Here is a 17,033-nt window from a genome sequence, read left to right on the forward strand (position 1 = left end):
CCTTAGTTCCGTTTTTCTAAGAATACTTTGTCATAACTGACTAATTCTTAAAGGTCAGTTAGACTAATAGACAATAGGCAGCTTTTCTCCAGTGGTAACGATAAGCTACTTCCATATTTGAAATGAGCATTCCCATGCAGCCTTCGCTAAATTGTGCTGAGAAAGAGTGAATAAATAATTCACAGGCAACTAGAGGGTTAGTAAAGCGTGTGTGTGTGTGTGTGTGTGTGTGTGTGTGTGTGTGTGTGTGTGTGTGTTTGTTATCTCACTCATTATGACTAATCTCGCTAGGACGTTTTCTTTGTGCCTTTCTACAGTTCTATCATCACCATGGCGACGCATTTGAATGCCCACTGGCGTTGAGTCACGGCAGTCGTGTGTTCATCTCGCACAGCACGGGCTGAGGAGGTTAGAATGGACTGTGATGTCATTAAAGGGTTTTTGCATGGAAGCTGAATGTAATGCGAGAACGTCGCCCTCTTTAATTGTTATATTGAAAATCAAAGCCGGTACGGCGAAAGCCTTACATCCTGGTCATTGTGCTTATTGTGAAGTCTGATCTAGTTTCGGACTCCAAGAGCCAAACCTCCATTTTAACCATGAGTCACATTCAGGTATTTGAGTTTCGGAAAATGATTCAACACATTCATAATTTGTTTTTTAAAAATCTGATCAACACTTATTTTTTTTAATTAATTTTGTTTTATTAATGTGTACATATGCATCAATAAAGCAATTTCCCAGTTAGTTTAATTTCACTTTTCTAATGAGTAATGAAATATCTATGCAATCATTTTTATTAAAATATTTTTTTTATATAATCCAGTCTGTTAGACTGTCTTGTTACTATGAGATGAACAGCTATGTTTATTGATTATAAATAACTGTAAAGCCGAGATTTACATTGAAAATGACAATTATTACACTGAAATCATTTGAGCTCTTGTGACACCAATCAACAATCATACCTAGTGATGCGTTTTGTAGATTGTTGTTTTGGATATCCAACTCGCAGTGTCTTTTTGAGGCAAGTGATTCTCTTCATCCACCCATAATGGCACGTGGTACTGCTGTCCTTGAAAAGATCCGGGAATTTTATGGGGAAACTGATAATTTGTTCATATGCTTTATTTTTAATGCAGGCGCACTTGGTTGTCCGGGCTGTTCATATTCTTTATGCCAGGATTCTGCAGTTGGCGTTCAGTCTCAGTTGTTGTCTTCCACATGGCCGTTCACCGTCCCTGACTCCCAGCGTTCAAGTAACGGGTTTCTCTGCCTTGGGATCTTTAGCGTTTTCTGTATTTATCAGAACATTAACAAGAACATTAGTTAGTGCATTTGAATCCGAACTCCTCTTGGCCACATGCAGAACCTGATTTCACCAAGTTCAACATGTTCCTGGATTAACATCTTTGTTGATCCTTGAACAACAAGATTTGAGGGACAAGTTTACAGTTTATGTCAAGTTTAGGCTTACAACCAGGGTACATCAGTGTCATTCACTATCATTTCCCTCTGATTTAAGCGATAACCACTGAATTTTAGCACAGTAAGGTTGTTCTAGGGGCAAATAAATATGTTGACCCAGGAACACATCTAACTTGGCAAAATCAGGATGTGCAGCATAAGAAGAATTTGGTCATTTTGTCATCATTGACCCTTGTTGTTTTAAACCCATCTTGACATTTTGCCCATTCATTCATTGTGCATATTCAAATTTAAGAAAATAGATTTGAGAAGTGAATATATTTCACTGAATAATAATTAAAAAAAAAAATGTATCTGCTCCCCAGACATAGATATATCACATAATATAAAAGCACAACTTTGGATAGCTTTTTTGTGTGTGTCTTTTCTGGAGCTTGACAGTCACCATTCACTTGTTCTATTGAAGAGCGCTTCAGAATGAATTTTTAGTTGAGGGTGAATTAGTCCTTTTTAAATTGTTAAAAAGAATAAACACAGGAGCAGCACATGCTCATTTATCAAGGTAGACACTCTTTCTCCAAGCAAATAAGAGCTGAGATGAGGTGAACTGATAAAAAGCCTCTGTTTTCAGATAAAGGCAATGTAAACTTGGCAGCACCAGTTGGTTTTGATTGTGTTTCTGTTACATTATACTTTCCTGGCTGCGGAAAATGATTCCGTGGCAATAATGATGACAGTCAAGATCTGATCTTGATTCTTAAGAATTCAGCTTGAACTTTGCTCTCGCTGGCATCATTATCTAAAGGGCGAAAAGCCACTTGTTCATAAGCGTCACATTTAGTGTCTGTGGTTGTGTTTGCACAGGGAGGGTTACTGATACTCTGATTACCTAAAGGTTGAAGAGCGTTGGTAGCCTCTTTATTGATCAAGTAACTCCCCAATTCGTGGTCTGAACCTCAACTTTTGGGTTACCAGCCCAAATCTTTAGCCACAATGTTACTAACACCAGTGATATACACATTTATTCCCGTAAAAGAGTGAAGAACAGAAATGATGCCACTTTTAAAAGATTCAAAGAAAAGATCCTCTACCTCTGACACCTGTTGTCTTGGTTCTTCATCGGTTTGGGGTGGTGGCCATGTTAGGTCCAGTTTTCCGGTGGATTGTCGCACTAGAGAAAGCAGGAGACAAATGTTTATTTCAGTGAATGAACAACAAGTCATTACTGAACTGGATGTTCATATCCACACACATGATCATTGGATGAGAAGACAATAAAGTAGCAGTGAAAAGTTTGGACACTACTCCTTAATTTGAACTATAATCCAGATTTAGAATATTAGTAACAAATTGAAGAATGGGAATTAGGCAATGGCCAAACAATTTAAATGATAAACAAATCATCTTGTATTTAAGATTCCTTCACCGTCCACCAGGTGTATGAACCCGGAGTGCTTTTTAATAAGGAAATTCATGTGTAGCCAGTAGGCACACTTTTTTTTTATTAACATATTATTTTATATTTCGCTACAAAACTTATTTCAAGCATTTAAATGTAAGCATTTAGATGAGAAACATGAATCGAGTGTGTCCAAATGGAATATTTAAAAAATTTCACATTATGAAGAGCAAAAGATTAAAAGATCTGTAGCAGCGGTCTTGGTTCTTAGAGGTAGAGGTTTAATTAACATATTCCAATATATACAATTGAGCAACAGTATTTACTTCTGTTGCATCACAATAAAAATGATATACAGTACTTGGTTTTCTTTGTAAAAAGTTATGACATCGGCGGCAATATTGGTCTACAACTGTTAGCTGCTCTTAAACAAATGCACCACATTTCCCACAGTTTCTGCAAAATTACCATAGTTGCTAAAGTTTTTGATATTACTGTAGAGCTGTGGTAAATTGATATTAGCCGCCATGAGTAGAGAAAGGATATGAAATGACAGAAGGAGATTAGGAGGTCCCACATTTATTAAAATATCTGTAGTTACATTGGCATTTTGGCATTGGCATTTTGGCAGAAATCATGTCATCATGCAAATTATGAAAGAAGAAAGATTTTCTGAGTAACTAAAAGTAGGGGGATAGTGTATTTTTTTTTATAAAAATAAGGCAGACACTAAAGAGAAAGTAGAAATGAAAAAAAATTACTGGAAAAAAGATTTCACTTCCCCTTATTTTATTGCTAAATGTGTCATTAATTGTCAGCATGCATTTATGGATAATTTGCTTTTTTAAGTCTAGCAGGCATTTCTGCAGACTTGTACAGTATAAAGATAAACTCAAGTCACAATCTTAGTTTATGTAGTGGGCATGCAAATCTCGCCTCACCTACTCCTCAGGTATCACCTGTCCAGATCACAGTACTCTTATCCATACTTTGTTCATTTCAGCACATTTGACTGACTCAGAAATTTCAATATCTGGCCTAAGTTAGTACTAGTGACATAACCCCACATTAGCATTTTGGCTGTTTGTTTGTTGGCTGCCATGGTGAGGCACAAACTATCCCAACTTCCAGTCAAATTATAAAATGTCTATGTAACTGAAGTTTCTACACCACAGAAAAGCTTTAAAAGTCTTACTATTAACTAATAGTTCACAAGTGTCGAGTTTTAGTGGTTTTGCTGCTATTAAGATTGTCCTGTATTGCTCAAACAGTAGAACATGGTGCTAGCAATGCCAAGGTCATGGGTTCATTTTCCCAAGCAATGCACAAACTGATAAAATGTTTATCTTGAATGCAATATAAATCACTCTAGATAGAGTTGTCTGCCAAATGTATGGCCTTCAAATTATATATTATATATATATATATATATATATATATATATTAGGGCTGTCAAAAGATTAATCGTGATTAATCACATCCAAAATAAAAGTATGTGTTTACATAATATATGTGTGTATACTGTGTAGAATTATTATGTATAAATACACACACATTCATGTATATATTTAAGGAATAATTGCATTTATATACTGTATATAGATTTATATAATTTATATTATATATAAATATAACCAATTTTTATTACATTTATACATGATTGTGTGTGTTTTTATATATATAAATAATTATACACAGTACACACACACATATATTATGTAAACACAAACTTTTATTTTGGATGCGATTAATCTAATTTAAATATATATCTCCTCTCTATATATCTTCTCCTGTACCAAAAGCAGTAGAGCATGGTACTATCAATGCAAAGATCAGTGGTACAATTGACATCAAATGCATGAACTGATAAAATGTATATTTTGAATGCTACATAATTTGCTTTGAATGGCTAATGTGTAAATGTGAGTGTTTGGCCTACAAATTAGTTTTATAGGATTTGTCACATAGGCATGTGTCCTTTGCATAGATTATCTGCATGTGCTCCAGTAGCTCAAAGTGTAGTAGTGTTAGCAATGTGGACTTCATTAATTCTCAGGAATGCATAAACTATTCAAATGCATGTTGAATGAATGCTACATAAGTTTCTTTTGAATGTTAAGTTTCGACTCCTTTCAACTGCTCTGTGAATTTTCACATGCTGCTTTACAATGACTCACCTGATGTAGTGGCGGTGAATATCTCTGATTGGCGGCCTGTTGGAGTCAAATTTGTCTGTGGAGGTGGGGAACTAAGAATCTCTTTGTTAAAGGATCCCGTTCCATCTTTCACTCCACTTTCTGTCCTCAAATCCATTATTGTTCCCCTTCCTTCTTCCAGATCCATGGCTGCTCCACCATAAAGACTGTTTCTCTGTCTCTGTAGTTCTCTATCCCTTTCTTTTGCCTCCTTGATATCCAGCTCCACCTGAGGCTGCAGAGTCATAGAGGAGCGGAGCTTGAAGAAAGGGTTCTCCTTTACTGTACTTGAGTCTTCAGCCATTTCAAAATGTGGTCTTTGTCTTGCATTTACAGGCTCTGCAGAAGTAGCCCTCGCACCCACTGGATTCATCACTTTTACAGATCCTCCATCTGTCCATGAGGCTGTCTTATAACCCCCGTTTGGTCCTCCCACAGTTGTAGGAATAGAGTTGGACTCTATTATGATTATCTGGCCCGTGATTCCCTCAGTTAGACCAGGTCCTCGAGCAGCAGGCGGGTTGCCGTTGGTGTCTCCATACTTGGTCATGGCTGGTGGGGTGGGAGAATTTTGAGAGAATTGCATTAAGCGTTGTCTAACTGCAGAATCAACTTCCTGTATTCCAGCAGCAGACTCTACGTAAGAGGAGTTTGAGGGAGATCTTCTGCTAAAGGCTGCCACTGATTCCTTCTGCTCTTGGAATGACTCAAAGAGCAGCTTTTTGTCTTGAAGCTGTACCTCAGTTCCCTTGTCGTAGAAGCCAGGTAGTCTGCCCAGTTCAACCAGAACCTTCTCCCTCTCTCTCTCAGCGCTGATTTCCTTCTGCATCTTCTTTCCAGCAAACTGCCGGTCCTTGTCGAGGCTTGGGTTGGGTCTTATCTGGAGGTCCTTGGATAGAATAGGTCTCCTCAATGGAATTTCCACAAACTCATTATTCCTGTTAGTTGTGTCGCACAGCCCTCGAGAACGCCGCAGACTCTGCTCTCTCTTCATAGTCAAACGGATCTCCCTCTCAATGGGAGTTTCGTTAGGTGGAGATTCAAAGGGCTGAGGAGCCTCCGTGTTAACAAGGCCCTCCGAGACATCTGTTGTGCTGTTGGGGGAGAAATCTGCTGATACACCGCTATCGCTCTGGCTGTCATCAAAATGATCCACCTGCATTCTGTTGACTTTCCTGTCTCCCAGATGAGACTTTGTGTTTGACTGGGACTCCGCTCTCTGTCCTTTGTTTTCCCGTTCTTGTCTTTGATCTTTAACCTCCCCCAGCTGCTTTCCTCCGGTCCCTCCTGTTTCTGTGAAACGCACAGTTTGCTTTCGCTCTTCACCTGTTTCTCTGCCCTCTCTCTCCTCCCTTTCACTGTCCCTCCTCCCGTGTGACATTATCAATGGCTCTTTTACTTCCGTAGAGATAGAGGGAGAGTTACCTTGCTCTGGATTGGCTGGCTCTGTTTCTAGGGGCGGAGCAGCACCACACACCTGTTGTAACTCATTCTCATTTATATCACTTGGGTTGTTTACCTCAAGCTCCCCCTGCTGGGCATTCTCTGCATTAACCCCAGATTCAGTTATGGATACACTTTGGATGCTTGATGAAGGTTCGGTTTCAGTGAGATTACATTTTGACGATCTTTTGGAATAAGTCAGGTTTGGTGGTTCATCACAATGACTGTCCCGTCTCACCCACTGCTCTCTGGTGCTAGGGAAGTCCAAAGGTTTACAGTCTATATTTAGCTCTTCACTGTTTTCTGATAGGAACACAATTGAGTCTGAGTCACCATGTGACTCAAGCTCATGTCCCTCTTCTTCTTTGGTCACCTTTGGCATTTGTGGTGAGTCTGTGCTTTTGTCTGCCTGTGTCATGCTAACAGGTTCTTCACCCTCAGTGTCTTGCACAGATGTCTGAACATCTTTATTGGTTTCAGTGTTTTCCTTCACTTCATCCTGAATCTCTGTGGCTTGACACTCATTTCTCTCTGGTTGGATATCTTCTTCCAGTCCTGGCACTGGTGGACACTGGTCACCATCAAAGTCATTTTCAACTGTACCGCACAAGTCTTCCCTGGTTGGCTCAATGGCTCCATCAGCTGGTGAGGAGGTGGGATGATCGTGAGGTTGAGGCTGGAAACTGCTGTCAGGTGTTTCTGTTCTTTCTAACCCACTTATAGCTTCTGTGTCCTTGTTCATCTCTTGCAGGTCTGTGGCTGTGTCTTTCTTTTTCGTCGTATGATCTTCTATTATTGCTGTTTCCATGTCTTGAGTTAAGTGGGCTTTTTCTGCTATTTCTGCTATTTCTATTTCTTCACTACTGCATTCATCCTGGGATTCAGATTTCTGAGGGCAAGTCATAGAGTCTGTTTCCATTTTGCTCTAGATCTGTATGAAATAAATGGCAAAATGTGTTTATTCACAGAATGACAAGCCAGAGACGGACTTCCTTTAGTTGATTGTGTTGGTAATAAACAAAGTTGTCTCTTTTTTCCCAGGCTTCCCTTTTCTCACCCTGTTTTTATTGCATAAAGGTTAGACCCCTGAAGTCCTCTCCTTTAAGCGGGTAACACTCAGTTTTTTTTTTTTTTTTTTTTTTTTTGCTGATTTAGGAAACAATAATCAGCTTATGTTTCAATCCTAGTAACTCAGGAGAGCTCATAATAAATGGAGTTATAGTGCGACTGCATTACCTTTTTCACTTGCTTTTGTGTTCTTGCTCCACAAATCTTTGACCTCTGTCAGTCTTAAATTAAATTCATTAGGTCATTTATTCTTTAACGCCCATGCCTCAAGTCAGATTAGTGTCCTTTCCTATTAAGTTCACCTTGATGTAGGTCACCTGAAACAATTACTTACAATATTTAGTTTATGTTTTTAAAATTTAAATTATTTAAAAGTAAGTTTACTTTTTTTTCTTTGTACCAGTCTGTACACTAAGCATTTATTTTTGTAACCATTGTCTTATTTTGCTATAGTGTCATTGTTCTGCACATTGATCCATACAGATATTTCCATATTAGCACATGCGATTGAGAATGATTAACAAAATTATTAAAATTGGAAGAACATTAAACAGCGTGCAAGGTCGAGGGTGGACATTTTTCACCTTCACAGTCAATGAAATTTCTCTCTATTCTTTAGAAAGTCAAAATTTAACCAGGTCTTCTGAGAATCATATTTACTTTAAATGCAAAATCCGATCTCCGACAACGAGTGGATCATTCACAATATAATATTTGGTCCCTGTATTGCATTGTCTACTGGAAACAAACACAAGGATTTAAAGGTGTGTCATAGCATAATGCTAATTACATAAGGAGCAGATTAATACCATTTAATCAGATTATACTGTGGACACGAGTAACAAAACAACATGGAAATTCTGATTCAAGAATAATACAATAATGGTGAGGTGTTCTTAGTGTCCTTATGAATTAAAACACACATAATACTTAATAAAGGTCATGATTGAATTTCAATCTAGTGAAAATATAAATATTATATATATAAACAAAACCTGTTAGCACACATCTATTTTTAGCTAAACTGAAAACTACTGTTAACATCCTCAAATCTCAAGCAAACTATTCCTGACATTGTCATGCAAAAAATATAAAGTAAACAAATCAGCTAAAGGGCTATTTAGATTACACAACCCATTCTTACACATAAAAACATACGATGAAAAAGGAAACCAGGCCTACCAGCTGTTGAGATGAAATAAAAGATGAAAGAAGACAATGGTCAGCTGAAAGACAAAAAACTGAAGTCTGCCCCTCTCACCTTCTTACTCTCTTCTCCTTCCCTTTCTTTCCCTGGTTTCCTTCTCTCTTTTACTCTCTCTCTCTCTCTCTCTGTACCTCCACCCCCTGCTTAGTAATCAAGGTTAAAATCTGTGCAGTTCTTTTCTCTCCTACTTCCACAGTACACTAAAGCTGCTGAGTACACCACAGGCCTTGCATCACTAATCCAAACAGCTCTCAAAGCTCTCACGAGTTTGAACAGTGAAAGCATGCGATCTTATTCTATTCTCTTTCTAACTAGCAGGTTCACCCACAATACTGCAATATTTAAATGTAGCTGTAATACTTTACAATAAGGTTCAGTTAGTTATCATGAAGTAACAATTTATTAATAAAAAAATTTACATATACAAATACATTTTAATTTCAATCTGCATAAATTAACATTATTTAATATATTATGCAAGGACATTGATTAAAACTGCACGATAGAATAAATTACGCAAAAATGACCTTTTAATTGAAACATTAAATGCTTGTTCATTGTTTGTTTATAATACTGAACGCATTAACTCGTGTTGATGAATTGAAAACTTATTGTAAAATGTAGCAATATAAGTTAGAGACAAACATAAATATGAAAAAGGTTCAAGCTATTGAATATTTAAAGACTGTGACAGAATACGCTATTCTTTTTCATGTTTAATGATGAAAGGATTATTGCCATTGCTTTTTAAAGCTATCGATTCTCTTTTATACATAACTGACAAAATAATAGTTTCATCTTTTCATTGACCGTAGCTATTATACCTCATTATATGCCTCCTCAACTATTTTTGTATGAAGAAAAAAACGCTTTAGATTAAATTTCATCATTTTATTTATTCTTCCAATGTAAACTTTCTATACAAAACCCTCACCGCTTCTTATTCAGCTCTTTGTATATACATACAGCCACTCAGTTAAGGCACTGAGAATTTGCATCACACTTTCCATGCTCAAAAAAATGATGTTCCTGAATCCAACTGAAAGCTTTGAATAATATTGATTACATATTGTGGTATGAAACTTGAATCGCTGTCACGCAAAATTTACACAACCGGTAAAAAAAGACAACAGAACTGTCAGTTGGAGAATTCACCTTATACAGATTGCTAAAGCGATGTATGCCATATACTGTATACACTGTTCACAGGGTCACATTAAAGAGATTAATTCTGTCATCATTTATTCACCCTCATGTTGGTCTAAACCTGGATGCATTTCTTCTGCAAGACAAAGACATATTTTTTTGTAATCGAAAGTTGTTTTGGAATCCATTGCCTATCACTGTACAGACAAAACAGTTGAAAAACTCTTCACAATATCTTGTGTCTTGCAAAAGAAAAACTCAAGGAGTTTTGGAACAACATAAAATAATTTTCAGTGCAGGATAAACTATCAGTTTAATGTCTAAAAACACTTATGTCAGCCAGTTGAAGACAATGTAACAATAAAAGCAATCAAATTGAAACTTAATTCACATCAGCAATACAAATCTCTTAAGATGTTACAGCATGTATAAAATCACAGGTAACCATTCCGTCTCTTTGTTTTGATTCATAATCAAGGCACACAAATGGTTTATAATAGATTATGCAACAGCTATTGAAAGTAGAGAAGTGTTAATTACCGCTGTGGATTGATTCCCACGGCACTGATAAAAACAAAATATTTGTATGTGGTAGTGTTCAAACCGCCAAGGCCTCTGTGGGTCGGCAGCCAACGCTCTAGAGTCGCCAGACATAAAAACAGGATCATAATCACTAATCAGACACCAGAGGCTGGGAATGCAACCAATGGTGACGCATTAACAACAACAACAACAACATGCACACTGAAGCCTATTCCAGTCCTTTCCTGCAAGCCAATGCACTTTACAAAGCTTCTTTTTACACAGAGGAATTATGGGCATCCAATATGGAAAGGGCAATGCCAGTCTTTACAGCTCCGTTTTCAAGGTATTCTTCAGTACATAATAAACCTTTTGTGCTTTGACGCCGCAAGTGAACAGCTGAAGATCAACATATGAACGTCTTGAAATACAAACTGTATATTCAGAGTAACAGTCAAGATGGAAAATAAAGAAAAATAAAAGAGTCACAGTCAAACGTTCACATGATTGAACAACACTGGCAGTTTTTCCGCTTTGGTGCTCCCGCGTCCTCTGCTGGATTGGTGGCGCTGGTTTCCAGCCGGGCCGCTGCTCTGGGGATCAGCAGAGGTTCTTGTTCGACGCGCTGCTTCTCGGTGTTGGACTCAACCAGCGGAACCTCCTGAAGTTGGCTGAGCGAGATGCGCGAGGCGGGCGCGGACTCCTCGTCTTTTGGGGTTTGTGATTCTGTTGCGTTTGTTTCGACTTTGGGTCTGATTGTTGGAGAAGGAGAAGGTTCTGTTGTGGAAAACATTGGAATGAGGGAAGCCTCTATAGGGTTATCTACTGTCACATTCTGGGGTTGCGTTTCAGTGGAGTCTGGGAGATGTTGCTCTATTTGCCCTTCATCTACGACTACCACATCCGCATCCGTTTCCTCAGCAGGAGTATCTTCAGTCACTTCGACCTGCTTCAGATCAACAGACGCTTCCGGATCATACTCGGTCTCTTCTTCAGCACACGTTGCTTCTGTGTCTTCATTTTTAGCATCCGTAGTAAGTTCTTGAGCCATGCTGTCATCTTCCTCTGGGATTTCCTCTCCTTCGTCTGTAATGATGACTCTTTCTGCTCGGATGATTGCTCCACCATCATCGTCCTCATCAACTCCCTGTCCGGGCTCCACCTCCTTGAAGCCAAGGAAGGTCATGGTTATTCCTTCAGCAGGGTGGCTGGCGAAGCCGTTAGCAGAAGCGGGTTTGTCCTGTCCTGGAGTATTGTGTGATGTTTCTCCTTCCACATTTCCGTTAATAATAGCTGTAGTTGTTATGGTGTCAGTTTCTGTCTTTGCATCAGTGAGCGGTTCCGCTTCCTCCACGTCGTGGTTCTCAGCATGCACAGAATTATCTGCAACAGAAACCAACAGTATGAATATAAAATAATAGGTTTTGACATTTATACATGTTAACAATAGTGGAATTGTCAATGGCAATGCTTTGATTCTATAATTGATAGCATATTAAAGGTTTTAATATTAAAATAATACTTTTTCATAAATCTGAAACTAAAGAGAGACTGTTTACACTATTAAGCGTTTTGATCGATCGGATTACACGTGGACGACGCTAAATACAGGTGTAAATGGGGTCTAAAACGTTTTGAGCTTGTCCACTTTCGACCACTTCCAGAGGTAGTCGAAAACGCATTCGACCGGATTGCTTTCATTGTGTAAACGCTCATGTGGTCGAACAGCCACAAAAGACCGTCTACTCGCCGCCTACAGACCTATGCAATAAACATTATAGGAAGTGCGCTTCCTATAACATACCAAGCATAATATTCTCTCACCATTCCTGATTTCTAACACACACTCACAGCGTTCGGCTGGTCAGAGCAGAAACAAAAGATAATGTTCTCCATAAGTTTTTCTGTCGTCTCCGGGCACGTTCATATGTAAATAACTCAAGCTTATTTTGTTCATTAGATCGAAATATCTGAAGAAGCCCATACATTTACCCGCCCATATTGCTATCTCCTCAAAGAAAAAAGGACAGAAAGAGTTTAAAGTGGACAAAAGAGACACTAAAACATTGAAACACCAGGTGTAAACGGGAATGTGTCTTCCTTGTACTTGTGATCCGATCGACCAAAACACATCTTAATACCAGGTGTAAACAGTCTTTAGGGCATTGCTAGGGTGTTTTACTGGTCTTGCCATATTAGGTCTCTCCCTCAATGTAAGTCTAACACCGTGTCCTAACTACACGCGACGCCGCGACACGCGATAAAAGGAATATTTTCCATGTTAATCAGAGTTTTTGTCCTAACCAGCCGTGACAGCGACACGCGACGATTCTATTTTAGAAACGGTTTCTATTTATTTTTCTGCAACAAACACAGTGTGGCAATGATAATCTCAGGTAATGTTTATGTGCTTTGAATATCATTTAGTGCTCCAGCTTTTTAGCTGTAAAGCAACAATGGATAATTCACCTTAGATCTTGAATTTAAACAAATGGAAACAAGAATGTTCAAACTGTAAAGAAACAAATGTATTATTTGACAAAGATTGTTTTAGTATCTCAGAAGCCTACAGTATGTATTTGAATACTGTTTAAATAGTGTAATATTTGTGAATTTAATTATGTACTGTACTTATCCATTTTCTTGCAATTGCCATCAATATTACTCTCTGGCTGTACACTTGCCGCGAGAGCCCGCCCACACGCTCTTCTGATTGGCTGTGGGTTTTGATTGATTTGTACGCATCTCGCGCGTCTAGTGTGGAGAGACAAATTATGTGTCGCTGGATCTTATCGCGTCTGGTTAGAATCGGTTAGGACACGGTATAAGGATTTTTTTTCACCTACTTTAGCATCTGCCAGAAAAAAAGTTTTATCACTAAGAAAAATAAGTAATCATCCCTCCTCTACAAACCACATGATAATCTCAGCACATATGACTGGACAGTTACCAAAGTCTTTACCAGGTGACACAGACAGAATAGTATATAATAATAGTATATAATATATAAGAACTGATATTTTATACCTCTCTTTTCCTCTTTTCCGTTCTCCACGATTGGTCCATTAGGGGCCGTCTCAGCAACTGCTGTTTGATTAGAAACATTTATGATTGATATTTGTTGATTGACTTTGTTAAAAATTAACAAAATAACTCATCTTAAGTTGCAGTGTTTTCATTACAAAATTTTATTTTAAATCTAAATGGTTTGATGCACTAATTAAGCCTAAAAAAAGATTGGCAACACTTTACAATACGGTTCAATTCCATAAAAAAATATTAATATTTTTATAAATATATACTACTGTTCAAAAGTTTGGGGTCTGTAAGATTTTTTTTAAGTATTTGAAAGAAGTGTTCACCAAGGCTGCATTTAAAAAATACAGTAAAAACAGTAATATTGTTAAATATTAATAAAATAACTCAACTTTAATATATTTTAAATTTTATTCCTAACGCAAAGCTGAATTTTCAGCATCCTTACTCCAGTCTTCAGTGTCACGTGATCCTTCAGAAATCATTCTAATGTGCTATAACATTGTTTATTTCACAAATAAATGTAAAAGTGTGTATTGTCACTTTTGATGAATTTTTAAAAAAAGCTCTTTAATGATATGATACATGATATTGTATTTAATAATAATACAAAAATATTATAAATTGTTCATTGTTAAAGTCATGGTTCCTCTACCAATGTTAACATAACTTTATAATGTTCAAAATATATTAATATTTGCCAGAATTACCATTACTGTAGATTTTATAAATGCTGTGAAAGTGTTATTCATCATTAGTTGATGATCCCTAAAGCATTGGCTAATGCGATCAAATTGATCATAAGCCGTACTGTAAACTCTTACCAATTTAATTAACTAGGAATGAATTTAACATAAAAGCACTACTGCTGTTTTGTCAAGGTGTTGTTTTATACTCGTGTGTTATCAATAATCAGGTCTAGAATGATGCTCTGTAACTGCAACAGACACACAGATGGTCAGCAGCGCAGAGAGTGGACAGATGGCACACACACACACACACACACACACACACACACACCTGTTCCCACTGGCTCCACCATAGTCTCGCCCTATTGGATAAACGAGAGAGAAAAGGTCAACAGCCATCCTTAGAGAGGACACATCACACTCTTTAACTGTTTAAACCATCTCATTCTGCTGGTTAATATTTTATTCAAGGCCATGGAACATTTATAGGAGGAACAGCTCGAGACTGGAGAAGTTTCCTATCGAAGTTCATTAACATGCACATCGATAACCCAACCTTCTCCCAAATACTGCAGCACTCTGGTTACAATGGGATTTGTAGAAACGCCATAAACCACATATTGTACACTCAGTATTTTTCCTCATTAAAAAGTTTTACGCACAAAGAAATTACGTTTTTAAAGAAATGCTTATTATAGCCATTTTATTGTACGTGCCCTATTCTGTTCAAATCACATGACCTGATATACACAGCTCACTTTATCTCGGTAACCCCCTTGTTATAGGACACTTTTGCCTATAGAATAAATGAATCATGGCTGACGGCAAATAACTAGAAGCTGACATGTTTTTAATTCATTCGAGTAATATTAATACCATATTCAGAACATTCAAAACATGAATCAATTGTAATATGAAATATGAGAAGAACTGAAAATCACCCGAGACTAGTAACCCAGTTTCAGGTTTGTGTGCTTATATTGTATTATAACTCACCCTTCCTATATTATTGTAAATATCAGCAGTCATCTAATTCCTGTGCAGTTTCCCCGTTCACTGGCTCATAACCGCTAACACTTTCTTTCACTCGGTTGTGTTGCCAGCTTCATTTATTAACATCAGCTTCAGTTGCCACAAGGTGGAGTCACGCCAACACTATATTTTTCATATTCAGTATTCAATGCAGGCAGTATTTGCAGTAATCAATGCAAAATTGTAATCGGAAAAACTAAAAACAAACAACATTTGATACGGCATGACTTTTCTTTGACTTTATTTTTCTCATTATTATAAGCAGTATTCCAACTTTAATTATTATTTGGAGTCTCTGAGATTTAAAAAAATTATTATTGTAACAGTTCATGTTTACACTTTATTTTGATGGTCCACTTTAGACATTTTATTAACTATATAAATTCTATTAACTATTTATTAAATATATCTAAGCAACTTTGCAACTAGCGCGACATGTCAACTAACTCATTAAAGTTGGCATGTTATTGTAAAGTTACTTCTAGTCAGTAGAATGTCTGTTAGAGGAGCATCAAAATAAAACGTTAGCAGATATTGAGCAGACAGTCCACTAATACTCTAATGACTGCTAGTTGACATGTAGTTGCAAAGTTACTTAAAGTTAGTAAAATGTCTAAAGTAGACTATCGAAATAAAGTGTTACCCAGTTCACTCCTGCCAAATGTAAATTGACCCAAAACAGAAACAATATAAAGGATTAGTATTTTGAGAAGGTCAGAGGAACGTACTAAAATAAGGGAAAATATGAGTTTAATTTTGAAATTTACTGTTGTTATTTTTACACTTAAGTGACTGGTGTCAGTAAAGTCAATCTCAACAGAACATGAACACCTCAGAACCTGTGCGTTTATGTTGACACTGACTTCATTCGTCTTGAGGAAGCGGTACTGTAAAACCAAGACTCAGCTTAATTCTAATTCAGTTCTATGATAAAAGCTGTAATCTTACAGCAGTTCACCAAAGCAACATATTCAACAGCCTTGCAGTGTGTTTTTAAAGTCAAAATAATGTGTTTACTTACGGTTCAGCTGACCTCCGTAACAAGGCTGTTTGTTGTGATGGTAACAAGTGTAAAATAAAAAAACAGCAATGACTTGCTGCTACTTATAAGCAGCTCATAATGATTTCAGAGAGCTGTGTATCATACAGTAAACTGAACATGAAGCGTATTGACTTAAATGTTTAAGCACTAAGGATTTTATTTTATAATAATTTATTTGATTATGTTGTTAACTTGCAAACCTTCTTATCTTACACCACCATTCAAAAGTCTGGGGCCAGTAAGATTTTCTTAAATGTTTTTTTGAAAGAAGTCTCTTATGCTCACCAAGGCTGTATTTATTTGATTAAAAAGAATATAGTAAAAAAACAGTAATACGGAAATATTATTATTACAATGTAAAATAATTCTCAAATTTGAATATATTTTGAAATGTAATTTATTCATGTGATGCAAAGCTGTATTTTCAGCACCATTACTCAGTGTCTATTCAGTGTCACATGATCCTTCAGAAATCATTCTAATGTGCTGATTTTCTGCTCAAGAAACATTTCTAATCATTATTAATGTTGAACACAAAACACTGTTCTGCCTGATGTTTTCACGGAAACTTAAAAATGTTTATGATCCTTTGATGAATAGTTCAACATAGTTCAAAAATTCAGAAGAACAGCATTTATTTAAAATAGAAATCTTTTGTTGCATTATATGTCTTTACTGTCTCTTTTGATCAATTTAAAACATCCTTGCTGAATAAAAGTATTCTTTTTTTATCTTTTTTTTTTTTATCTTACTGACCCCAAACATTCGAAAGGTGTAGTGTAAATAGTTCCAAACATGATAAAGGAGGTGAAAGAGCAAACATGCG

At 36.9% G+C, this 17,033-nt stretch overlaps 3 protein-coding genes across 5 annotated transcripts in view; 1 reads left to right on the plus strand and 2 right to left on the minus strand.

The window, feature by feature from the left end:
• plppr2b (phospholipid phosphatase related 2b) overlaps window positions 1–17,033 on the plus strand; it is a 118,775-nt gene that overhangs the window by 11,220 nt on the left and 90,522 nt on the right.
• Window positions 663–8,942, minus strand: misp3 (MISP family member 3). Its single transcript, XM_079629643.1, has 4 exons — window positions 8,716–8,942; window positions 5,005–7,396; window positions 2,520–2,599; window positions 663–1,296 (listed from the first exon to the last, which is right to left on the minus strand). Exons 2-4 carry the CDS (start codon window positions 7,382–7,384, stop codon window positions 1,207–1,209), a joined length of 2,550 nt encoding a protein of 849 aa, XP_079485769.1. The 5' UTR covers window positions 7,385–7,396; window positions 8,716–8,942; the 3' UTR covers window positions 663–1,206.
• palm3 (paralemmin 3) overlaps window positions 9,740–17,033 on the minus strand; it is a 42,510-nt gene continuing 35,216 nt past the window's right edge. For 2 of the 3 annotated variants that reach the window (XM_079629647.1, XM_079629646.1), the window contains exons 6-8: window positions 14,465–14,495; window positions 13,436–13,495; window positions 9,740–11,791 (exon numbers count right to left, since the gene is read on the minus strand). In XM_079629647.1, the coding sequence (XP_079485773.1) occupies window positions 10,908–11,791; window positions 13,436–13,495; window positions 14,465–14,495 (975 nt within the window). In that variant the 3' untranslated portion in view covers window positions 9,740–10,907. The remainder of the gene's footprint in view (window positions 11,792–13,435; window positions 13,496–14,464; window positions 14,496–17,033) is intronic. The other variant, XM_079629648.1, reaches the window with a different exon arrangement.

Source organism: Phoxinus phoxinus, assembly GCF_949152265.1.
Source record: "Phoxinus phoxinus genome assembly, chromosome: 11".
NCBI classification, from domain to species: domain Eukaryota; kingdom Metazoa; phylum Chordata; class Actinopteri; order Cypriniformes; family Leuciscidae; genus Phoxinus; species Phoxinus phoxinus.

Coding starts and splice junctions, on each gene's coding strand:
- misp3 (XM_079629643.1), bottom strand. CDS start 7,384: ATGGAAACAGACTCTATGACTTGCCCTCAGAAATCTGAATCCCAGGAT. Junction 2,600..5,004: donor ATTCACCGCCACTACATCAG/GTGAGTCATTGT, acceptor TGCTTTCTCTAG/TGCGACAATCCACCGGAAAA. Junction 1,297..2,519: donor CAAGACAACAGGTGTCAGAG/GTAGAGGATCTT, acceptor TGATAAATACAG/AAAACGCTAAAGATCCCAAG.